General features: G+C 38.7%; 1 protein-coding gene across 3 annotated transcripts in view; it reads left to right on the plus strand.

Moving 5' to 3' along the window:
* The window catches only part of OGT (O-linked N-acetylglucosamine (GlcNAc) transferase), a 34,250-nt gene extending 12,621 nt beyond the window's left edge, over positions 1 to 21,629 (plus strand). For 2 of the 3 annotated variants that reach the window (XM_063083865.1, XM_063083866.1), the window contains exons 5-22: positions 1,755 to 1,871; positions 4,631 to 4,710; positions 5,110 to 5,305; positions 5,570 to 5,710; positions 6,348 to 6,448; positions 6,739 to 6,892; positions 6,980 to 7,081; positions 7,332 to 7,511; positions 8,197 to 8,355; positions 8,493 to 8,582; positions 10,115 to 10,240; positions 10,730 to 10,900; positions 11,019 to 11,135; positions 11,234 to 11,404; positions 12,807 to 12,959; positions 14,555 to 14,807; positions 15,060 to 15,183; positions 20,649 to 21,629. In XM_063083865.1, coding sequence (XP_062939935.1) covers positions 1,755 to 1,871; positions 4,631 to 4,710; positions 5,110 to 5,305; positions 5,570 to 5,710; positions 6,348 to 6,448; positions 6,739 to 6,892; positions 6,980 to 7,081; positions 7,332 to 7,511; positions 8,197 to 8,355; positions 8,493 to 8,582; positions 10,115 to 10,240; positions 10,730 to 10,900; positions 11,019 to 11,135; positions 11,234 to 11,404; positions 12,807 to 12,959; positions 14,555 to 14,807; positions 15,060 to 15,183; positions 20,649 to 20,823 — 2,610 coding nt within the window. In that variant the 3' untranslated portion in view covers positions 20,824 to 21,629. Of the gene's footprint in view, positions 1 to 225; positions 326 to 1,754; positions 1,872 to 4,630; positions 4,711 to 5,109; positions 5,306 to 5,569; positions 5,711 to 6,347; positions 6,449 to 6,738; positions 6,893 to 6,979; positions 7,082 to 7,331; positions 7,512 to 8,196; positions 8,356 to 8,492; positions 8,583 to 10,114; positions 10,241 to 10,729; positions 10,901 to 11,018; positions 11,136 to 11,233; positions 11,405 to 12,806; positions 12,960 to 14,554; positions 14,808 to 15,059; positions 15,184 to 20,648 lie in introns of those variants that run through there. The other variant, XM_063083867.1, reaches the window with a different exon arrangement.
* The last annotated feature ends 4,201 nt before the right edge of the window (positions 21,630 to 25,830 follow it).

The following is a 25,830-nucleotide window of genomic DNA, read 5'->3' on the forward strand; positions in this document are numbered from 1 at the left end:
TAGTCCTGATTAACCCTCTCCCTTCTGCATGTTTCCCATGTTACAGACTTGAGACTGTCCTCATTCCCATATGTAATAGACATCCAAAGAATTTCAATTGCTTTGTTGAACTTTTACTAATGATCTTGTTTTTATTTTCTCTCTTGTTTTTGGTTTTTCACCATTGATATTGTATTTAGAAGGTTTCAGGTGGGTGAAACCTCCTATTCCATGCGTAAGGTGCCTCGCTGAAGGGAGCTCGAGGCCTGGATCTAGGGCAGACACACAACCTCCTCCTCCTCTTCCAGCAAGGAACGCACCGAAAAGTCACATGATGAGAAATATGGTAACGGGTTTGTAACTGCCACAGCAAAACAATTTGCCTCCATGCCTGAATCTTCTGTCTTGTGGCTTCAGAAACAGCTTAAAATAATTTTATTTACAAGCAAGTTATGTAAGAGAATGTTTTATACTATAGCCACAATTCTGTCAAAGATAAGTAAAAGTTAATTAAGATATTAAAAATTATTAGAGATAATTTACTAGTAAAAGCTTCTAACTCTTCTTGTTGTTCATTTTTTTTCCTTTTTTCTTCTTTGTTTGGATTGCAGCATTCTGCTCTTCTGATGATGCGCTGTGACCCTGCAGTAGCGCAAAGGCTGCGCAGCGTTAATGCGCATTGCGTGCAAATGAGCCCCTGTGAACGGTTGACTAGATGAGTAATCTGATTGACTGGCTCCCTCAGTCCTATTCTGTAGCCTTTTTGGATAAAATTGGGTTTTAACATACCTCGAGTCCAACTAATCTCATTAAACAAGTATTCTCTATGGGCCTGTCTAGTAGATTAATGGATCTGGTTGGCCGTTTGCTGCGTCTAGGGGTGTTCTATGTAGCGCAGCAGTTCGCAGCGATTGCGCAGTGCGATGCTGTTAGGTTGCGCAAGCGATGTTTGCGCTCGCATTACAGGGACCTCAACCTAGGTGCAGTCCTGTCATGTGAGGTTTTAGCTTCAGTCCTCCTTAGGAGACAGGCATTGTGAAGGTGTAACTTAAAGCCTGGGCATATGATATTTGAGTTGGAAGAAAAACATTTTTCTCCTCAGTAGCATAGTTTTGATGTTAGTGAGGAACATTATTGTTGAGAGCAGCATTTCCCAAAATGTGTTTCATACATAGTATTATAATAAAATGCCCAATGAAAGAAGAGTTCCATGGTCAACTAAGTTCAGAAGAACACCTTAATGCTAATAAGGTCTAGGGAAGTCCTATAGTAAAGACACCTATATTCTGTTTTCCTAATGTATTTGATCATGAAATCCTTTTTCCAGTGATACCTAACACCTTGTAGAACACACTTTGGGAAATGATGAGAGGTATTTGAAAACTTGGCCGTAAGTGGTACCTTCTAGATATCACTTGAAAACACAACAAGAGCCCTTAGGTGTTTGGACAAGAGAAGTCCAGCTTAGAGTCTTACAGCAACTTGACTTCCCAGATAAGTCCTAGCGTAAGGGTTGGTCATTGGTTGGCAGAACTGAACATGGTGGTTTGCACTTGGGTTCTGGTGGCGCAGGCGCAGGAGCAGCCAGCTGTGGCAGCGCATTAGTTTTGGCGCAAGCGAGCCTATGCTGCAGGGTCACTTTTGGCTGGTCAGAGAAGGAATAATGATATCACCTTCTTCCCCCCTCCCCCAATCTTTTTTTTTTCCCTTTACAAATTTTCCCCTTTCCCTTTACCTCCTTTCCCTCCCATCTTCTTTCATTAACCCCTCCTAAGGCATGTTATTTGAAAGCAATTGAGACGCAACCGAACTTTGCAGTAGCTTGGAGTAATCTTGGCTGTGTTTTCAATGCTCAAGGAGAGATTTGGCTTGCAATTCATCACTTTGAAAAGGTTAGTCATTAAATTAATAGTTATGAAGTGCTTATGTGTGCACAATGTTTTTACTAGAACTAAATAATAGGCCTTTCACATATCTTTGTTTCTTGGACAGTATTGTTCACTAGATGGTATATGATATGACAGTTTTCAGTTTTGCGTTGAGAATGTACTTTAGTAATTAAACTGTTTTTTAGGCTGGTCGGTTAGCTCAGTTGGTTAGAGTGCAGCCTTATAACACTAAGGTCGCAGGTTCAGATCCCTGTACTGGCCAGCTGCAAGAAAAAAAAGAAAACAAAAAGTTGATCTCATAGAAACAGAAAGTAGAAGGGTGGTTACCAGAGGCTGGGGACAGGGGGGAGCCAGAAGGGATGGGGAAAGGGGAGATGGTAATCAAAGGATACAAAGTGTCAGACTGGAAGAATAAATTTTAGTGATCTATTGCACTGTATGGTGACCATAGTTAATGTATATTTCACAATTGCTAAAAATAGATTTTTAATGTTCTCACCACAAAAAATAAATTGAAGTGATGGATATGTTAATTAGCTTGATTGAATCTTTCTATATACATATATCAAAACATCACATTGTACCCCATTTATATCACAATTATTATTTGTCAATTAAAAATAAATTTAAAAATTTTAAAGGAGAGTAAAGGATTTGTCTTTCCCTCTCCTGTATGAATTGGACTCTCAGGGTAACCCAGTAGTTGATAGGGGAAGGTTCTCTAGTATTCCAGCTAATAAATGAAGAAGGAATGATGGTTTATCACCATTAATAGATTTAGACATTTATCAGTGGCAAAAAGAGAGATACATCTAGACATTGTGTACCTCGTGATGGAAGTAAACAATTCCACCAGTGAACTAGTCTTGCAGAAAGACAAAAGACCCCAAATCTGGTTAAGCTTCTAGTTATAACTGCCAATTTCCAGGATATACATGGAACAGTGAAACACGATAAAGGACACCATAAGGATGTGATCAGCAAAATCCAAACTGGGAAGCTGAATAGGACAATCATCTGATTTTGTCAACAAATTGCAGGAATAAAAATGAAGATTTGAATTAAGCTTTTAAAGGATTAAAAGAAACTCAGAAAGGGACGTTGACAAATTGTGTGGGTCTTATCTGGATCCTGACTCAAAGTCAATCAGAAAATGGACCACTGAATGGATATTTGATATTAAGGACTTTTTTTTTTTTTTTTTTTTTTTTTAGGTACAATAATGGTATTGTGGATATGTTGGGAGGAAAAGGCATTCTTGTCCATGAAATACATATTGAAATATTTTTGAATAGAATGATATGTCTTGGATTTGTTTCAAAATTATTTGGGGGCCGACCCCGTGGCGAGCGCAGCAGCGCTCCCACCGCGGGTTCGGATCCTATATAGGGATGGCCAGTGTGCTCACTGGCTGAGCGCGGTGCGGGCGACACCAAGCCAAGGGTTATGATCCCCTTACCGGGGGGAGACAGACAGACAGACAGACAGACACACACACACACACACACACGCACACGCACACGCACACACACACACACGGGAAAGGGAGGAGTAGGTTGGAATATAGATAAGATCGAGCATGATTTATGAATTGTTGAAGATGGATAATGTAGACCTTGGATTTTGTTATGTTTTATTTCCATAATAAAACGTTAAAAACATTCTTGGGGTGGACATCTATCACTATAGACAATCTAAGTTAAGTGCATTGTGCTGTCTACTACAGAGTTGCTATCTAAGTGAAGAGTAAGTATTCTTTATGAATCATTAGTATATTTACAATTCCTCATTACCTTTTCAATGTTTTGATTGAAATTTGCATTTACCACACTGTGGAAGTACCTTTTGTCCCCCCCCCCCCCCCTTTGGTGGCTCGCCACCAGTACAGGGATCCAAACCCTTGACCTTGGTGTTATCAGCACCATGCTCTAACCAAGTGAGCTAACTGGCCAACCCAAAGTACCTTTCTTGATCATGGTTCTCTACCTTGGTTGTACATGAGGAACTCGTAAAAGATATGGATGTCCTCCTGGCCCCATCTTCAGAGGGTCTGATTTAATTGGCCTGTGATAGAGCTCAGACACCTTTTAGGAGGTAAATTCTTAATATACTGCCAGGGTTGAGAATCACTGCTCTAGATACATCCAGCCATATTTTAAGACAGCTTTAGAACTATTTGGATGACATCATTTAATGATTAGTATCTCTTTGAAGTAATATATTTTACTGAGTATAGAGCTCTAATTATATATCTTACTAAGAGTATACAGTTGTATGTATACAACTAAAGTATGTATTTCCTTGTCAGTAAGAGCTTGCTGCCTCTTTCAGCCATTTTTTTTAAAGAAGAGTTAGACTGGTTTAATTGTGAATAAAATAGGGCCAGTCATTAGAATTATTCAGCTCAATAAAATTGGAGTAGATCCAATTTTTAATTTTTCCCTTCAGGACCCATTTTGCTCATGAGAACATGAGACGTGAGAAGTTATTTTGATAACACTGAGGTTTGTAAATAATGAAAGAGCACTAAATGTATTTTTTGTTGTTGATTTGGGGGGGGGGATCCAAACCCCTGACCTTGGTGTTACCAGCACCATGCTCTCCCAAGTGAGCTAACCAGCCAGCTCTGGTTTTAAAGATGAAATCAGATTTAATTATACTAGAAAATGTAATTGGAGGTCTAAAGTGGTCTCAGAATAAAAAATTGCAATTGGGAAATTAATCTGCCAAAATCCTAACTTGCTCTGTCTTGTAATTTTTAGGCTGTCACCCTTGACCCAAATTTTCTGGATGCTTATATCAATTTAGGGAATGTCTTGAAAGAGGCACGCATTTTTGACAGGTGAGAGAATGTTCTATTTGATAAAATTTCTTCAGTCTTTGTTGTATTCACACTTGAGTTTGGACTGAAATTATGATAGTGGCCCATTGAAACACATTTTCCTTTTCTAGTGTGTTGTTGTTCCCTGCTCATGATGTTAAATCCCAACTTTTAAATTTTTTTGTTGTTGTCATCAAAGGATTATGTGAGAATAGAAAATTTCTCAGTGTAAAAATACATATTATAAAGGTGTGGTTTTAATTTGAGATTAAGTGTAGTATAGCATGAATTAATTGTGATTGACTACAATTAATTGATATATTTTGGTATAGTGTAGCATGAATTAATTGTAACAAAGCATCCATTAAAAATTAGTTGCATTTTGTGTGTTTGCATGTGTGTTTTGTTGTTTTTCTACAGAGCCGTGGCAGCTTACCTTCGTGCCCTAAGCTTGAGTCCAAATCATGCAGTGGTACACGGCAACCTGGCTTGTGTATACTATGAGCAAGGCCTGATAGATCTGGCAATAGACACCTACAGGAGAGCTATTGAACTGCAACCACATTTCCCTGATGCTTACTGCAACCTAGCCAATGCTCTCAAAGAGAAGGGCAGTGTAAGGATTTTTACTCAGTCTATTTCTTTATCTGGTAGGATTAAGAAAGTCTCTTTTGTACATATTGTTATTAAGTATTGAGGTGGTAGACTGGTTTATTATGGACTTCTGGTTGAGGGGGGGAAATACCAGAAAATATTCATTTCTGTAGTATTATCAGCCATTAGGCTTAACTAAGCAATTAGAATTGTTAGAACAATATCAGTGGTGGCTCTGTGATTTCTTCTTCTGTATAGTTTTTTAATAGTTTGTTTCATTTTCTAGGTTGCTGAAGCAGAAGATTGTTATAATACAGCTCTCCGTCTGTGTCCCACCCATGCAGACTCTCTGAATAACCTAGCCAATATCAAACGAGAACAGGGAAACATTGAAGAGGCAGTTCGCTTGTATCGTAAAGCATTAGAAGTATGTCGAGGGTGGTGTGGCTGAGTATTTAGTCTAAGTGATATAGAGGGAAAGCAGTTAAGTTTGCCATGCCATCCATCTCTTTTGTAAAAATAGATAATGGTTGAATTATTTATTTTTTCTTTTGTTTTTTATTTGTGGTTGAATCATTTAAAAGAGGATTTTTCATTGAACCAATAATTGAGAACCTAAGGTATAATGCGAGGTCCCATGCGGAAAAGAAAATCTCTGTGTTCAGAGTTCATTATTTTATAGATAAGGCTTGCACAAAATATTAAATAGTAAGCCACGGTTCAAGAGAAGTTACCAATAAGTATATAATTTCAGCACCTGATGGCTGTGTGGTTAGTAGGAGTGGTAGGAGTTTAGAAGAGAGATTTTGGTGGTACTGAAGTGGTCAGCATAAACTAAGAAGAGGAGAGGTCTATCTCATGTTAGAAACTAGCAGAGGTATAAAATAGAGATAGAGGTAGAATTTGAGCTACTAGGCCTTGAAGAATGGGTAGACTTAGAAAAGATGGAGAGAAATTTAGGGGTATATAGGTACTTGAGGAAAATTCTTAAGGTTGTGGTAAATTATTACTGCTGTTTTAGAGGTTTTTGTTTTAACCTCAGTTATGATCTTGATTCTTTATAGGTCTTCCCTGAGTTTGCTGCTGCCCATTCAAATTTAGCAAGTGTACTACAGCAGCAGGGAAAACTGCAAGAAGCTTTGATGCATTATAAGGAGGCTATTCGGTAAGAGACTCACAGCCTTATTTTTTTTTCTTTTTAATTATCTTTTAATTTTTAAATGTTTGGCATTTGGCACATTTGGCAGGTGGTAGAATGGCTTTTTTTTTTTTTTTTTTAAAGATGACTGGTAAGGGGATCTTAACCCTTGACTTGGTGTTGTCAGCACCACACTCTCCCAAGTGAGCCTGGGCCAGCCCTCTCTAGAATGGCTTTTATTACAACAGAATAAATTAACATTACAGGAGGTTAAAGATTTTTGTACTACATAAATAAAACCTTGTCCTCTTCTTTAGAATAAGTCCTACGTTTGCTGATGCCTACTCTAATATGGGAAATACTTTAAAGGAGATGCAGGATGTTCAGGGAGCCTTGCAGTGTTATACTCGTGCCATCCAGATTAACCCTGCGTTTGCAGATGCCCACAGCAATCTGGCTTCCATTCACAAGGTATTACTCTTTAATAGAATATGTGCTATCTTATCACCTAATGTTTAATTTTAAGAAACTTTACCATCCCACTTTATTTATTTCCAGGATTCAGGGAATATTCCAGAAGCAATAGCTTCTTACCGCACAGCTCTGAAACTTAAGCCTGATTTTCCTGATGCTTATTGTAACTTGGCTCATTGCCTGCAGGTAAAGAATAACAGGCCAGTAATTGGCTTTCAGTGTTGTAATCACTTTTTAATTATGTGCTGTAATAATCCAAGCCTGGCTGGAGACAGTGTTTTAATAGGTTATCTGACATTACTGTGGGCCAAAGACATACAAAATATTAAATCCTGGGATAGGATTTTCTGGATAATAACCTATTTTTCTTCCTTCCTTCCTTCCTTTATTTATTTATTTATTGTTTTGTTCTTTATTATTATTTTTCTTCCTTTAGATTGTCTGTGATTGGACAGACTATGATGAGCGAATGAAGAAGTTGGTCAGTATTGTGGCTGACCAGTTAGAGAAGAATAGGTTGCCTTCTGTTCATCCTCATCATAGTATGCTATATCCTCTTTCTCATGGCTTCAGGAAGGCTATTGCTGAGAGGCATGGGAACCTCTGCTTGGATAAGGTGTGATTCTTTTGTTTTAATCTTTTTGTTGTAAACTAAAGCACAGATATAGAAAACTATGCAAATCAAATGTATGACTTAATAATCATAAAGCAAACACCACCCAAATTGAGAAGTGAAACTTTGTCAGCCACCCCAGAAGCCCCTTCCATTGTGTACTGTCTCGAGCATAACCTCCTGCACTCCATAGGGTAGAATCCTTAACTTAAATACTGTCAATAGACTAATGTTTTCTTTTAAGTTGAAAACCGTAATGTTTAATAAAGTGTTTGATATTTTGTACTCACCTTTGAGAATTAGGGCACTGCTTGATCTAAGGTTGGAATTTGCTCTGGAGAACAGATGAGGGTGCTAGATGTAATTTTGTTTTTAAAAAATGCTTCCCTACAGAATTTTCTAAAATGTTGCAGGGTTTATCATGTTCTGCCTGCAGTGCATCATTTCTACAAGTTTTAGATTTGTTCAGGATATTTCATATGTCTCAGGAACAGGTCAAAGTATGGAGCATATTATATAAACTGCTGTGGTTGCATTGAACTAGCTATGTGAGTTAAATGAAGTGTTCCGGGCAGACCTTTCTCACCAGGTGTGCAGTGTAGATTTGGTGTGTTTTTAGTCAGTTCTCCTAGATGAAAATTTAAGTATAGACTCAACTTTACTAATAGTCATTGGATTCTGTTTGTAGATTAATGTCCTTCATAAACCACCATATGATCATCCAAAAGACTTGAAGCTCAGTGATGGTCGACTGCGTGTAGGATATGTGAGTTCTGACTTTGGGAATCATCCTACTTCTCACCTTATGCAGTCTATTCCAGGCATGCACAATCCTGATAAATTTGAGGTAAGACTAGTGTTTCTCTGGAATTGTCATTCCTTTAAAAAAGATAACCTATGTCAGTGGGTTTTTTGTCATCATTAGGTGTAAAGCCAGTGTCTTTTGAGCCAAGGTTATTAAATATACTATGTGCTGCCTTTCAGGTATTCTGTTATGCCCTGAGCCCAGATGATGGCACAAACTTCCGAGTGAAGGTGATGGCAGAAGCCAATCATTTCATTGATCTTTCTCAGGTAGGTGAAACTCTTAGACTTCCACTTTTTTATTTTGAGCAAATTTGAATGAGACAATTGGCATGTAGTTCGTGTTTTTGATGATAGGTATTAAACATTGCTACTTGTGGGCAATTGCTTTGATCTTATGTCCTTGGTCATTTATGTTTATAGTCAGTTTGGCTTTTGCTGAGGTTGCAGATGAAACACAAGTGTGCTCTAATTGTGCTTAGAAATAAAGGGGTCTTGAAAAGGTTCATGGAAAGATTTGTATTAGCTTTTAATTCCATTTTTCCACTAACTTTTTAAAGTACCCTTGTATACCTTTTCTGGGGATTGAGCCAGCACTTGTGACAGTAGATAGAAAATATCAACTGAATAAATTGAACAAAATGGTTACTTAGAAGAAGAATAAATACATAATTAAAAGAAAACATAGTTCATCTATTTCCATGGGACCTTACCTTTGGTTATCTTTATTTGTATACTTGTTCTATTGTTATTTTCTCTAGGAGCATAAGTTTTATGATAAATTAAAATTGAAACCTCTGAGGGAATTAATTTGCTGAGTATGTAGACTACAGTTTTTTCTTTGTAGATTCTGTTGGCCACTTTAATAGAGAAAATATGTAATACATATGAGGGTACTTCAAAAAGTTCATGGAAAGATTCATATCTATTTTATTTTTCTACAAACTTTTTGAAGTATGCACGTGTGTGTACGTATATAGTGTGTGTGTATACACATACATGTATGTATGTAGGTAAATGCACATACATGTGTGCGTATGTATATATGTGTATATGTATGTACATATATGAATCATTGAAGTCCTACCAGAAAGGTGGTGAGACTCCTGTCATTTAATAAATAGTATACACCACCATCTTTTGCATTATGGCTATTGCTTCAATGCCTGGCCATTTTTGATGTACAGTTGGACTCTGACCACTCTGAGATCTTCAGGGACTCAACTGCTTATTAACTGAAGTCTAAACTCTTCACACACAACCTTTCTCAGTTTGCTAAAACTTTTTTCGCCTATACTTTTGCCCACCACTCACCTTCATGGATACCCTATATCAAATAAAAGTAAACTGCTGCTCACTTTTTTTTCTTTTCTTTTTTTTTGGTTGCTGGCCGGTATGGGGTTTTGAAACCCGTGACCTTGGTGTAATAAGGCTGCACTCTAACCAACTGAGCTAACCAGCCAGCCTACTCACCATTTTTTAAACCTACCTTGCACTTTCCTCTGGTTCTTTATTGTATTCTGTCAAATTCTCCCTTTGAAGGCACATTTCAAATACAAACTCCTCTATGAAACCTTGTTACTCATACATTCGATCCAGTAGTAAATTCCTCTGTGTATTGTTTATGTAATGCTTTGGGTCCATTTTAATGGCACTTAACCATATTTTTGTCCTGCATTAATATAGTTGATTTTGTATTCTTATCACTTTTGCCTCTGGGAATCTGAATTCTGTTTAATGCCATTAAAACTAATTGAATTAATCTGAGACTATATAGTGAGTTCTTATTTTCTATTTCATAGATTCCATGCAATGGAAAAGCAGCTGATCGCATCCATCAGGATGGAATTCATATCCTTGTAAATATGAATGGTTATACCAAGGGCGCTCGAAATGAGCTCTTTGCTCTCAGGCCAGCTCCTATTCAGGTAAAGGAATGAATAGTAATTGCTCATGATGTGTATTGGGCTAAAAAGACAGTAATGTGTTTTCTTCCCTTTGGTTAACTGACATTTGAAACAGTAGGGTAGATATGCTTGATTTTTAAAAAGAGTTCTTGAAATGCACAAGAACAAAGAATTTTGAGTGTGGAGCACAATGCCTGTGGGTAAATGTATATGGAGACATGGAATTCATGGTTGGGTATAAACAGTTACTCTTTTTTGAAAATTTGAAAAACATTTTAGCACTTGGAAAGTTAGTATAAAATACTACTCGATTGCTCTTGGCTAAAGAAATCAACCCTCCTTATTTATTTACTTATTTAATTTTTGGAACCTTTTGATGAAGGTTCCCTTTTTTTAAAACCACATTATAGGGTATGATTGACATATAATATGCTGAATTTAGAGATAAGTACCGATGAAGGTTCTTAATCAGTTTTTGGTCTGATTTTTTTTTTTTTTTTTTTTTTTAAGGCAATGTGGCTGGGATACCCTGGGACTAGTGGTGCGCTTTTCATGGATTATATCATTACTGATCAGGAAACTTCACCAGCTGAAGTTGCTGAGCAGTATTCTGAGAAACTGGCTTATATGCCTCACACTTTCTTTATTGGTGATCATGCTAATATGTTCCCTCACCTGAAGGTAGGTAGAAGAAAGTGCTATGGGGGGATTTCAAAGAACTGTAGTCATTTATTTCCTTGATTTTGATTTATTTCCTGTGTATCCTAAAAGATATGTCTGAAATTATTTTTTCTGTTAGAAAAAAGCAGTCATCGATTTTAAGTCCAATGGGCACATTTATGACAATCGGATAGTTCTGAATGGCATCGACCTCAAAGCATTTCTTGATAGTCTACCAGATGTGAAAATTGTCAAGGTCAGAACCAGGTTAATATTGTCATTGATGTAAAGTTAACTACATTTGAGATCTTTCCCCAAATAATGCATTTTGTGTCTTTTTTTTTTTTTTTTTAGATGAAATGTCCTGATGGAGGAGACAATGCAGACAGCAGTAACACAGCTCTTAATATGCCTGTCATTCCTGTGAATACTATTGCAGAAGCAGTTGTTGAAATGATTAACAGAGGACAGATTCAGATAACAATTAATGGATTTAGTATTAGCAATGGATTGGCAACTACCCAGGTGAGAAGAGAATAATAGATCATAATATGTACCACCAAGCATGCATTTATTTTCTTTAAACCTCATAATAGCTCTGGGAGGTAAGCATCATTATCCCTGTTTTATAGGTGAGGAAATGAGTTTAGTGGAAATTGGCATCTCTGTAGATTTGTATGATTTTAAGTCTCCTAGATTCAGCCAGCAGGTTACTTAGAGTCTACTCTGTTGATATCTAGTTATTCCTTGCCTGTAGTTATACTCTTATTATCATATATCTATTGGCACCATGCAGTTTCTTACTTCTGTAAACCCATCCTTTCTCTGCCTAAATCCTGCTCAGATTTTCAGTTCAGACAGCTCCTTCAGGAATCAGTTTTTGTACTTGTCTCTAACTTCTCCATCCCTACTCCATCAGTACGTATCTTCTATAATATTTGGGATATATCGTTACATTCAGCTCAACACATTATAATTCCCTGTGTTTGTATTCTCCACTGAATTGAATTTTTTTAGGGCCTATATCTTAACCACAGTAATGTAGTATGTACTCAAATATATATTGCATGCTTGAATAAGTGAATATGTAGCTCCGTCAATAGAGTGTAAAGAAAAGATCTCTGACCTCTTAGGAGTTAACAGTTTTCCTGAAATGTCCATCCATACTTGGAACAGTGACATAACAATGTAAGGCAGTGTTTAAATGTGTGGGAATTGCCAGATAAGACTATAATTGTGTATGTAGAAGTTCAGAAATGGTAATCATCAGTGTGAGAAGAGACAGTCTTGGGAGAAGAGACCATTTGCAGGAGTAATTTAAGTTTAGCTTTGGAGGGTGGGTGTGATTTAGAAAAGGACATTTCATTTATGAAGAAAAGAGTGAGCAGAAGCTGGCTGTTGGATTGTTAATAGGTTTTTGAGAACTTTTTGGCTAAAGCAAGACGTTTCGTAGTGCAACCTCTCCCACCCCCCACTGAATTAAGATAATGCTGCAACTATTTTCCTTTATTTAATATATCATGAATGTTTTCTTATGTTACAGTATAGTGACATGACTTTTAATGGTTATATCATTTTGCATCTTACGGATTCTTCATCGATTGAAAAATATCAGACTATCTTGACTTTATTTTATTTTATTTTATTTTTTTATTTTTTATTTTTTTTGTCGTTTTTTCGTGACCGGCACTCAGCCAGTGAGTGCACTGGTCAGTCCTATATAGGATCCGAACCCGCGGCGGGAGCGTCGCTGCACTGCCAGCGCAGCACTCTACCAAGTGCGCCACGGGCTCGGCCCAGACTATCTTGACTTTAAGTATAATCATCGATCCCCTTACCGGACAGCTAATGAATGAATGAATGAATGAATGAATGAATAAAATAAATAAAATAAAATAAAATCATTGTATTCTTTTCCTTGTTTTAGATCAACAATAAAGCCGCAACTGGAGAGGAGGTTCCCCGTACTATTATTGTTACCACCCGTTCTCAGTACGGATTACCAGAAGATGCCATTGTGTACTGTAACTTTAATCAATTGTATAAAATTGACCCTTCTACTTTGCAGATGTGGGCAAATGTGAGTATGTGTAGATTCATTATTAAGGTCTAGAGACTAGTAAAGATTCTGTATATAAGCCATCTTGCTGAGGCTGGCCTCCTACTCCCACTTAGGAGCTGTTGTGCTCATTTCTAGATTTTTGTTGTAGATTTTTCAGTCATTTTTTGTTTTTCCTTCCATCATCTAAATATCACATTATGAACCTTTTTTTATTTATATATTCAAAGTGTTCTTCTGTCTAAACCAGGGGTCAGCAAACTTTTTCTTAAAGGGACAGATGGTAAATATTTTTGGTTTTGTGGTCCATACTTTGTCACATCTACTCAGTTCTGTTGTAGTACGAAAACACCATAGTAGACATTATGTAAATGAGTATGGTTGTGTTCCAGTAAAATTTTATTTACAAAAACTGGAAGCATGCCAGGTTTGGCTCACAGGCTATAGTTTGCCAACCCCTGGTTTAACTAAACTCATAGCAAAAGCTGTCATGTATGTCCACCTGTGTTTAACATTCTTGTAATATTGTAGAGTTATAACCAGGAAGGAGTTACTTTATACCATTACCTCTCAGTCAGTTCATCAGACCAGTTTGCATAAGCAAGATATTGAATATCTGTAACTGGCTCAGAACCAAAATGGCATGTTTTGCCTTCAGGTAACCTGGAGATAGTTCTTTTGGGTTTTTTTTTTTTTTGCTTTTTTGTTAAGTTTGTGGTAAATTTATTTGGCAACAAAGCTGCCTGAACTGACAGGCTATTTATAGTTTTTAATTTATTCCATATAGTATGAATATTCCTACGTTTTGATGCAAAGATACTGATGTGTTTATTTACAGGGAGTTGCCACTGAGGGTGTTATGTAATATGTATGCACTGTTCTGTTTTAAAATTTGAAATATTCTGAATTAATTCATCTGTTCTCTTAGCTTTCAGAGAAGGGATTGTGAACTTGTGTGGTACATGGAGTAGATTTAGATCTAAATCAGGAGTTTGCCAACTATGGCCTGTGGGCCAAATCCAGCCCACTGCTTGTTTTTGTAAATAAAAATTTTTTTGACACACAGCCATGCCTACTTGTTTACATACTATCTATGGCTGCTTTCAAGTTATAACAGAAGAATTAAGCAATTATGACAGAGTCTGTGTGGCCCCAAAGCCAAAAATATTTGCCATTTGGCCTTTTTCAGAAAAAGTCTGCTCACCTCTGATCTAGATTAGGCAAAAAAAAATTAGGCAAGTGTGAATTAATTTTCTTTGTTGTATCATGGTGAGGGATTTAAAATTTAAAATGGAGAATTCCTATCCAACAAAAACCACTCCTTGTATCAATTCCCACATGATATAGCTGCCTCAGATTTTGCCAATTAGTAACTTGTTTCCTGTCTTCTACCATCAGTTTCCTCTCTTTCTTCAAGCTTTCTCTGGGGACAGCTAAGCAGAAGAGAGGAATAATTCAACTAATCATAATTCATCTATGAGAAAAAGACTTAAGTTCAGAATAGGCTTCTATCTGGATGGAAAGAATAGAGTGTGATAGAATTATTAGAGACTTACAGGAACCTTTGTTAAGAAGGGTAGACCTGTTATTAATTACACTTATGTTCCCTATTTTAGATTCTGAAGCGTGTTCCCAATAGTGTGCTCTGGCTGTTGCGTTTTCCAGCGGTAGGAGAACCTAATATTCAACAATATGCACAAAACATGGGCCTTCCCCAGAACCGTATCATTTTTTCACCTGTTGCTCCTAAAGAGGAACATGTCAGGAGAGGTCAACTGGCTGATGTCTGTCTGGACACTCCACTCTGTAATGGACATACCACGGGAATGGATGTCCTCTGGGCAGGGACACCCATGGTGACTATGCCAGGTAAGTTGCTGATAAATTATTGAATTCTTTCTCGTTTTTCAAAAAATCTCCTTTGTGGGGAGATACTTCCATGTGAAATTATATGTACTAGAAGCAACATTTAAGACAAGATGGTAGAACATAAGATTTGCTCAAGTCTGAACGTGTGGCTGCTTTCTCATCTGCATTGTGTGGATGCTTAACATAAGTAACATTGATAACTGTGTGCTGTTTACATTCTCAGATGTGCAATTGTTATCTTTTATATTACAGGAGAGACTCTTGCTTCTCGAGTTGCAGCTTCCCAGCTCACATGTTTAGGTTGTCTTGAGCTTATTGCTAAAAATAGACAAGAATATGAAGACATAGCTGTGAAACTGGGAACTGATCTAGAATAGTAAGTAAACTTTTCCATGAACAAATTACATGGCAAAGAAGAGAGAATTTAGCTGTTATAAAATGAAACAATAAGGTAAAGGTAAAATTGAAGTGAATCAGTTGTTTGATTTCTGAATGGAACTTTCTAAACTCTCAAATGATCAGTAGGTGTTTTAGTCTGTTTTGTCTTGCTATAACAGAATACCTGAGACTGGGTAATTTATAAAGGAAAGAGGTTTATTTGGCTTACAGTTCTGGGACAGCTGCATCTGGCACAGGCCTCAGGCTGCTTCTACTCATGGTGGAGAGTGGCAGGCAGCCGGTGGGTACAAGCAGATCACATGGCGAGAGGAAGCAAGAGAGAGAGAGGAGGTGCCGGGTCTCTTAAACAACAAGCTCTTGCGGGAACTAATCCAGCAAGAACGCACTCATTAATCCCCCCCTCCCCCAGGGAGAGCATGAATCCATTCATGAGGAATCCGCCCCCATGATTCAATCAGTTTCCAACACTGCCTCAATGGGGATCAAATTTCCACATGAATTTTGGAGGGGACAACACATCCACACTCCATCAGTAGGTTTTACTATATAATAAGTAAATGAGTAAAAATACTCAAGAAAATTAAAAGGCAAATGAGGGGGAAAAAATCTTTGTTTCATATGTCAAAGATTAATGTCCTGGCTATGTAAAGACTGAGGAACATTTAAATTTAAGTCCCCTAATAGGAAAGCAAACAAGGAAATGACCAGACAACTACTCACTGAAGTGGAAATACAGATGGTTAACAAGAAAAAGTTTCAGCCTCTCTAGTAGAAATGCCAATTAAAATAATATTGAGGTATATCCATTATTTTCCTATAAAATAAAAATATTTTTAATATGATGTTGATCAGGGAGCATTAAGTCCTCTTCATACATAAGTAAGTAAATTGGTGCAGCCTGTTTCAGAGTTTTAAGAGGTGTATTAGTCTGTTTTGTGTTGCTATAACAGAATACCTGAGACTGGGTAATTTATAAAGAAAATGAAATTTATTGCTTATAGTTCCTGAGGCTTGGGAAGTCCAAAGTCCATGTGGTGGTGGTGACAGTAATTCAGGGATCTCACATTGCAAGATGGTGAAAACAGAACACAGAGAGAGAGAGAGAGACTCTCTTCTCTCTTCTTTTAAGGCCCTCATAACCACACCTTGACCACCATTTCTAATCCATTCACTACTGCAGGGTCCTACGACCCAATCACCTCTTCAAGCCTCCACCTTTCAATTACCATAATAGGATTTCCCACCCGCTTAACAGTCACAGTGGGGGCTAAGTTTCTAATACATAAAACTTGGGGGATACAATTCAAGCTTCAGGGAGTTTTGGGGGAACACAGTTCAATCCACTGCATTCCGCCTCTGGCCCCCCAAAACTCATATCCTTTTCACATGCAAATACATTCATTTCATCCCCAAAGTCTTGTTTCCACTCAAAAGTCCAAAGTTCAAAGTCCCATCTGTGAAATCAATACAAGTTATCTACTTGCAAGAAACAATGGTGGGACAAACAGGGTACATAGTCCCATCCCAAAAGGGAGAAATAGGCTAAAAGAAAGGGGTAACCGGTCCCAAACAAGTCTGATACCCAGTAGGGCAGGCATTACATCTCAAAGCTGGTGAATCAGGTACCTTGACTCCATGTTTGACCTCCTCTGCATGCTGGTGTAGGGTTTGGTTCCCCAAGTCCTTCGGCAGCTCTGCTTCCATGGCTTTCCTGGTCTCAGGTGATGCTTCAGTTCTCGCAGGTTGGCATTGCATGCTGGTAGCTCCACAGGTCTGAGGTTTCCACGGCGGTCCTGCTCTCATGGCTCCAGTAGACATGGCGCTGATGGGGTTTTTCTGCTGCAACTTAAACCCCACGTTTCCACTTGGCATTGCTGTAGTGAAGGTTGTCTGCAGTGATTCCGCCCCTGTGACAGATCTCTTCCTGGGTTCCCAGACTTTTCCATACATCCTCTGAAATCGGGGTAGAGGCTCCCAAGCCTTCACAGCTCTGGCATTCTGTGAGCATGCAGTCCTAACAACATGTGGATGCTGCCAAGGCTTCCAGCTCATATTTGCCAAAGCAGCTGGAGTGCTGGTGTGGGGAGCAGCATCCCGAGGTGGCCCTGAGCAGTGAGCTTTTTTAGGGTGCCTCAGGCCTGTTCCCCAAGACCATTCTGTCTCCCTAGGCCTTTGGGCCTGAAATGGAAGGGTTGGTCCCAGAGGCTTCTGTGATGCCCTCAGGGCCTTTTTCCCCTTCTCTTGATAATCCCTTTCTTTTGTATTAATCTTAGCTATTGGTCGCTGCGCCGCACCATTGCATGCTCTCTGCTTCTCTACTACATGGCCAGGCTGCAAATTTTCCAAATCTTTATGCTCTGCTTCTCTTTTAAATTCTGGCTTTATGTCATGCCTTTGCCACCATAACTCAGAGTGGGCTGTTCCAAGTAGCTGTGCAGCTTCCTTAATACTTTGCTGCTTAAAAATTTCTTCCACCAGATAGTCTAATTCACAACTCCTAAGTTCCAACTTTCACACAGTCCTAGGACATGGACACAATGCAGCCAAATTCCTTGTCAGTTAACAGCAAGGGTAATCTTTGCCCCAGTTTCCAATAAACTCCTTCTGATTTCTATCTGAGACCTTAGAATGGTCTTTACAGTCCATATTTCTATCAGCATTCTGCTTGCCGCCATGTAACCAGTCTCTTAAGACATTCCAAACTTTCCTTCGTCTTTTTGTCTTCTTACAGTGACCCAGGGGTCTCACATTGCAAGATGGTGAAAACTGAGAAAGCAGAGAGAGACTCCTCTCTCCTTTTAAAGCCTTCAGAACCACACCCTGACCACCATTTTTAATCCATTCACTACTGCATGGCCCTGCAATCCAATCACCTCTTCAAGCCTCCAACTTTCAGTTACCATAATAGGATTTCCCACCCTCTTAACAGTCACAGTGGGGGCTAAGTTTCTAATACATAAAACTTGGGGGACACAATTCAAGCTTCAAGGAGTTTTGGGGGGACACAATTCAATCCACTACAAGAGGCTTTAAAAAGTTAGATCTTTGACTCTAATACTGCCACTGCTTCACTGTAGTATAAATTGGGGGAGGGGGGAGGAAGCATAACTTAAGTGCCTGAAAATGGGTGGGAATTGGAAGGGTGATGTTTAAAAGAAGCTTTATTTATATAATGAAATGGTATTTATCTCTTAAATGAGGTGTTTTTTTTTTTTAAGGTATTATGGGTGATTTTTTCTTCTTTGTATTATTATGAGAAAGTAGCATATGATATAATTATATAGAAGTTAAAAGATGCACACTCTTTGAGACTGCCTGAGTTTGAATCCAGGCTCTCCCACTTAACAAGCTTTGTGAAATTAGGCAAGTTAATCTCTGTGTACCTTTGTTTCTCCATCTGCAAAGTGGAGCTTCATGATAGTACCTACCTTGCAGGGATGTTGGGAAGATCGAAAAGATATTCCAGGTAAAGCACTTACAACAGTTCTTGGAACATAGTAAGCATTCCGTAGATGTTACCTATTTATTATTTTCAAAATTTTCTCCACTGAACATCATATACATCTAAGGAAAATGAAAATTTGAGCCCAGGCTTTAAAAATATTTAAGATTTCTGTCCAACAGTCTGGAGATAACTACAGAAAATAATGTAAACTGTAAAAAATATATATATATTTTATTAGACTCTTTGGAACTTAGTTGGTTCGTACAATACTTCACTCCAACATTTTTTTATGAAAATATTCAGTTTTATAGTAAACACGTCTATACCTACTGCCTAGATTTTACCATTAACATTTTACTCCTTGCTTTATTACATATCTACCCATCCCTCTCTCAATCAAGAAGTCCATCTTATTTGATACATTTTGAGCCAAATTGCAGACATCAATATAATTCTCCCTAAATTCTTCAGAATATGAAGGGATATCATTAACTAGAGTTCAATTTTTTTCTTTTCAGGCAGAATTTATATACAGTGAAATACACAAATCTGAAGTAACCATTCAGTGAGTTTTGAGAAATACCTTGGTAATCCAAACCCTTTCTAGAAAGTTCCTTCATGCCCCTTCTCAGTCAGTCCCCCTTACCCAGAGACAATCACTGTTGTGGGTGTTTTTCCCAGCATAAATTAGTTTTGCCTGTCTAGGACTTTATACATTCTCCTTTTAAAAAGTTTCTTTGGCGGTTTTCCAGTACAGGGATCAAACCTTGGACTTGGTATTGTCAGCACCATACTCTAACCAACTGAGCAAACTTGCCAGCCCTAGGACTTTATACAGATGAAATCATACAGTATGCATTCTTTTTTTTTTTTTTTTTTTTTTTTTTTCAGTATGCATTCTAAAGGCTTCTTTCACTCAGCAGGTTCATTCCTTTTTATTGTTAACTGTTTTAATTGTATGGATGTACCACCATTCTACAGACACACAACTTTTTAAAAAGTAGAGCATGGAGGTCTTTTTCTTCGGAAAGTAGTGGTGATATGGACATGGTTGGGTTGAGGTCAACAGATATGCCCAGTCATTTTACTAGTTCTGTCACAACAAACATTAAAACAACTTTTTTATTACTGCTTTTAAAAATGCACAGAAGTGTTCCAGCTTCTGGTTCTAAAGTAACAGTTCTCTTTTCATCTAAGAATAATCTCATGAAAAGTAATATATTCAGAAGAGGAGTATAGAAAGAATCCCCCTAATCCCCCATTTCCAGAAGAAGAATTGATTGCTTTTTTCCCCTATTTCTGAACAGACCCATAGTCTTAGTGATACTAGGAACACTTTTATAATATCTAAATAAATGACTCAGTTGAGGTACAAGTGGAAAATGTATGGCATTAGACATACTGCATTTGTCTTCCTCCTGTGTGTTTTGCTGTTTCATTAAAGTCATCATAAACTGAATGCTTCGTCTTATGTTTGGGCCTTAGCTGTTGTAAATGATGCTTCAGTGAACATCTGCATAGTCATGTGTGTCTGCATCTCTGATTATTTCTTTTGAATAAATTGAAAAATGTTATTGATAGGCCAGAGGGTTATGAACTTCTAAGGTTCTTACTACACACATTGCTAAATAGCTTATCAAAAAGGTAAGCACTTTACTTTCTAGCAGGTAGTACATAGGCCAATTACCAATTCTTGTTTTTATTTTAAAGGTGGAAATGAGAGGAAACGGAGAAAGCATGGTATCCCTTGGATATACTTGTTTAAGAAAGAACTAAATTTTTTTCAGAAAATGTGGGAGTGAACTTGATTTTTACTGTTAGCATTATGTTAGCTGTGACCCTTCCCTTTTTTAGCATTGAGGTAATGGGCCAATCAGAAAAGAAGATAGCGTGAAGTTTGGTCATGTATTTTGCCACAGAGGTGAGTAGGTATTTATAGGGTTTAGTCCTGAGTTTTTGCTCTGATTTGTAAAGTTGATTCTCTTTTTATTACTTAGCCTGAAGAAAATTCGTGGCAAAGTCTGGAAGCAGAGAATATCTAGCCCTCTGTTCAACACCAAACAATACACGATGGAACTAGAACGGCTCTATCTTCAGATGTGGGAGCATTATGCAGCTGGCAACAAACCTGACCACATGATTAAGCCTGTTGAAGTCACTGACTCAGCTTAAATAAAGACAGAGAATCACTCCTATACCTGAGCCTCAACCTTCTGGGGGAAAGGGAACTATATAACATACCTTTACTTATCTGTACAGTACCATGTTGCAGATGGGTGATATATAATGATAATAGAATAGCACAGCCAGACTTGCTTCCTGCATGATTGGGAGAGACACAAGACATGGGAAACTGCTGTTCCACAAGGAATCTCCATAAAACTTTGCAGCAACCAGGTGGTGCATAGGTCTGGAAGGTCTGATCTCCCTTGGTCTTCCATGGGATGGTTAGTGTGGAGGGGAGATGTAGATTGTCCAGCCGTTTTGTGATTCCATGGATTGATTGAGTCTTCTGAAATTAAGGTCTTTTTCTTTATATTTTGGGTATTGGAGCTTTTAAAAATGTTTGGTTTCAGGTATTTTTATTCATGTGAAGTGTATATGATTCTCTTGAGATGAGGTTTTAAGCTAAAATGTTACTCCCTGTTTTAGTTTCTGAACTCTGACAGATTAACAGGGACTTTGCTGGTGTAGTCTTTTATAGGTTTTATAAACCACTCGAGCCTATATCAGTCATTTTAGTGTCTGACCTAATGTTTGGAGCTCTCAGTGCTTTATTGGTTTAGATGATGACTCAAAATTTTTTCTGGTCCATTTCCTATTTTCTTCTCTCCCTCTCCTTAAGTAGAAGTTTTAAGTTTTTTATCTCAGCTAACAAAACCAAGTCTGATTCAAGACATCCCAGAGTGTTTCTCTTAAACACACTATCTGCTGCCAAATAAAAATTCTTAGGAGTGATTATTATTAATTATGAAGGGCACAGTTGTGGTACTGTCATTGATAATAGTATAGATTTTTTTTTTTTTTTTTTGCCTAATTTTGACCTATTTCACCAGTGTTTTACCCTTAACTGCCCCTTCTATGCTGCTTCCAAAAGTGATAGTGTCTGTGATAAGATTTTTATCTTCCTTTCTAAAGTTCATTTCTTTTTTAAAGTGAGTCCTGTTCTTCCTATTTCTTTCAGCAGAAATGAAATCCCAGGTAAGTATAAGTATTAAATATTTGATCAGTAAGTCACAGTTATCTCCAATACATTAAATATCTTTCATTGAAAAACATAGGTAAAATCTCTAAAGGACCATCTGTGTATACAAGTAATTATTTTTCAGACTTTGTTGGGTATTACATAATAACTGTCTTCTGGGCTTGGTCTTGAAGTTTGTCTAGATTCAGCCTCAGAGGTAGTGAACTGCACTGCTACTTGAATTGGAGTACTAATTAGATTTTAGGCCTCCTGGAGCTTGAGTTCTTGGTATTAATCATAGGAATAATACAATAAAGGGTTGAGGGCTTGAGGCTTAAACAAGCCAACATATGAATATGTTTTGTCTTGTTGTACTGTACTTATGCTATTCAGTCACAGATAATTTTTCGTCTGCTAGTAGTGTTCTGGATGATAATGTCTTTCCAAAGTGCTGAGGCAGCGCACCTATTCTGTAGTTGCAGCTGATGCCTGAATGTATCCTAACTGACAAATTATTGATTAATAAGAACTTGAATTTCTGAAAGATTCTCACTGCTAACCAAATTCTGAGCAAGGAGTCTCAAATGTGATTCTGAACCAGAATTACATGTTAATGAACTTTGTACCTTTTAATAATGTAAATCAAGAAACATCAGATAAGGGATTTCTTAATTTATTTTTTACGTGATTGAAATATGAGTTAAAGGTTGCCAGCATGGTTGCAGACAAACTGGTGTTTCAAGTTCATCAAACTACTTAATGTGGAATAGGATAATATACTTCCAGTGCCCTCAAGGCTGCGTAACCATACAGCCATTTTACATAGCACATCATTTCTCCTATAGGGATGAACTTTTTCCTGGCACGAAAAGTAGCCTCTCTGATTGAAGCTTTGCTTATTGTAACAGGCTTTTATTTCCAGGTAACATGTCTGTGGAAGACTTAATTATGAATAGAGATATAGATATTACTGGAAACTAATTGTTTTTTCTATTATATTCTGCTTTATCAAAAAAAAGTAAAACATTTAAATTGTGCTACAGAAATTCAGATGTTGTCTTGCGATATTTAAACAATAAACGAATGATTTCCCCTTAATATGGCTGATGTATTTTGTGGCCTTTTATACTGAGTGTTGGACAGAATAATAGGGTCATCCAGTGACCAAATCTACATGTCAACAGCTCCAAATAACAAAAGGGCCAGATTTTTCTACTGTAGCTATGATCCTAAGAATTATTTTTTCTCAGTCAAGTCTGGTGGAGAGGTGGGGTCGGTTGGTATGAGCCATTAAAACGACAACAAAGCCTACGACCCCCCCACATACCCATTCATGCTTGTTGCTCTTTTGCTTATGACCACTCTGGCTTCATCTACCCTTATAGTTTCATTTTTGGCTCTGGGGGCAAAATTCTGTTCTGTACAGTAATTAAACTCAGCCATCAGAGATCAGAACAGGCTGTTTGGCCGCCAGTTTTCTCAGATATAAATGAGAGGGGAAAAGTGGTTGTTTTTTTTTTTTTTTTCCTGATAAAATTTTAGGCAATTTACTTCTCAACTTCTGTGGGTTGCACCCTCAAAGCTTTAATGTAGATTATTGTTTGTTTCCTAAAAGATGATGTAGGGGGCCTGCCCATGGCTCACTCAGGACTCAGGAGAGAGTGGTGCTGAAAACACCAAGTCAAGGGCTAAGATCCCCTTACCGGTCATCTTTTTTAAAAAAAAAAAAAAAAAAAAAAAGATATGGAAAGAAAGGTCCACTAGCATCCTCATAGAAGTTTTGCTTCCATCCTCTTCCATTTGTTGAGAATCTATCTGTTATTTCCAGTCTACTTCAGCTCCTCCTGCCTTCACTCTAAAGGAGTTGCTTGCACATCTTGAATAAACTTGTGTAACTTCCGAACTGCCTGTTTTTAAGATTCGATTCTAATCCTAACCCACTCTTACTTGAAGCATATACCTCTTCATTCTAGCTAACGTTTAGGTTTTTTGCCCAATCCTCTGGGGTACAATTATGTAATCCCCATTTTTATAGAAAAAGCTTGTAGAAGTTAATTTGCAAGTTTGTCATAGAGAGTTTTATCCCATTCCTTGCCAACTCAGAATGTAACGTTAAGTATGTAGGCAGGTTCTTAAGTAGGTTTTGGAACTAGCACTGTTGGAGTTTGAATCCCAACTCTGCCGCTAGCCCTGTGCTCTCTAAAATGAGAGCACTAACGTTGCCTACTTTTTAAAGTGTAAGTATTAAATCCACATAAAACCAAACACTTGGAACAATGCCTAGCACAAAATAAAAATGCAGGGGTGTTTTATTTGTATTCTCTTGGCCAAACCACCTAAATTACGAACTGTACGGGTGCCTGCTGGAGTAATGGGCGCAATCTAGCACGCATTTGCTTCTCCCGTTTTTTTCTTGGTGTGTTTGGAGCGAGCTCCAAAATGCTTCAAGTAACCAACCCTTCTTTATCTCCAGGGTTCGGAGGGGTCCGGAAGCAAATGTCATGGGTCAATGTTGCTAGGCACTGCTGGGCTGTTTCCTTGCTCTTATCTAGGAGTTTAGGTGGCCCTCCCCTGCTAGCCCGGAGTGAGTAGCTTGGAAGGTAGGCAAACGGACTTAAGAGGTTTGGGCAATTCAAGCGCGGAACAAGGCCTCGACCACCCCACACCCCGTCTACCTCCCCCAACTGCTGCCTCACTCCACTAGCACCGCTCAGGCCCAGACCTCCCCCACCCCCCGCCAATTTCCCGTGTATCACAAGTTTTCACAAGGAAGAAACTTTGTTAGGGAGGATTCAACTCGGTTTTTGTTTATCACCCAAAAAGTTAATTTAAGGTAGGTACCTTTAGCCACAGAATCGGGTTGGGGTCTCCGAGCTCTGTATTGAAATGGCGCTTACTGGACAAAGAAGCAACATCCGGGTGAAGTGAAAGACCTGATTCTGGAAGCGCTGCAGATAGGCGCTAAATTTGATTTTGTAGTTATTATGTTCAGATTTGCCTGGTGACCAAGCTGTGATAGTTGGGTACAGGGAACACGGGAACACGTCAATTCCTACCGCACTCCGGCTCCGGGCTCTATAAAAGGGTTTGCTCCCGGCGTCCCTCACAGTTGCTCAGGATCTTGCACACACTCAGCTGGCAGTCGGGGGTGAGCTGCAGTCAGCCACGCCGGAGGCTACAAGAGCAGGTAGGTGACTGGTTGGACTGAGATGGGTACTGATGCGGAAACAATTTAGAAGCTAATCCTAGTGGAGCAGACTTAATTAAAATCAGGACCGCCATATACCTTAGATTCTGATTGCCCATGAACCTTTGGACAGGTTCAGGCAAAATATTTTTCCTGTTTCCACTAAAAAAAAAGGGGGAGGGTGGCTTTTGGAAGAAGGATTATTATTTTTGTTATTAGTGATATTTGGGTACGGCGGAAATGGGGAATGGGGGGTAGAGATTTCAGTGGAGGTGTGAGGGAGTGGAGCGGGGCTGGAGGGCAGTTAGGGGGGGTGTTCCAGGCCCTAGCGGTGAAAGAAAGGCTGGAGGTTTGAGGTGGGACAAGAGAATGGAAGCATGAGGTGGGGGGGTGGGGGTGGGGAGGAGTCTGGGCCTGAGCGGTGCTGGTGGAGTGAGGCAGCAGTGGGGGGAGGTAGAGGGGGTGTGGGGGTGGTCGAGGCCTGTTTGGTGGAAGATCGACTGGCACATTGAGGTGGGAATGGGGGAGTGGAAGAGGGAGTGAGTGGACGGTGGGCAGGGATCTTGGTATGTTTGGTTGCGAACCAACGGGGGTGGAAGGCGGGATGGGGGCCAGGGAGAGGTTCGATAGAGGCACGTGGGAGCAGAAGCCCGCTTGGCGGAAGACCCAGTGGAGACGGGGCAGTGAGGGAAGGATTGGAGATCGAGGCCCGATTGGTGGAAGACTGGCGGAGGGGGAAGTGGGAGAGGGCCTATGCCTGTTGCTGGGGCTGAGCCGGAGTCGGGGAAGGGAGGCATGCGGAGAGGGG

This window comes from Cynocephalus volans, chromosome X (assembly GCF_027409185.1).
Source record: "Cynocephalus volans isolate mCynVol1 chromosome X, mCynVol1.pri, whole genome shotgun sequence".
Lineage (NCBI taxonomy): Eukaryota > Metazoa > Chordata > Mammalia > Dermoptera > Cynocephalidae > Cynocephalus > Cynocephalus volans.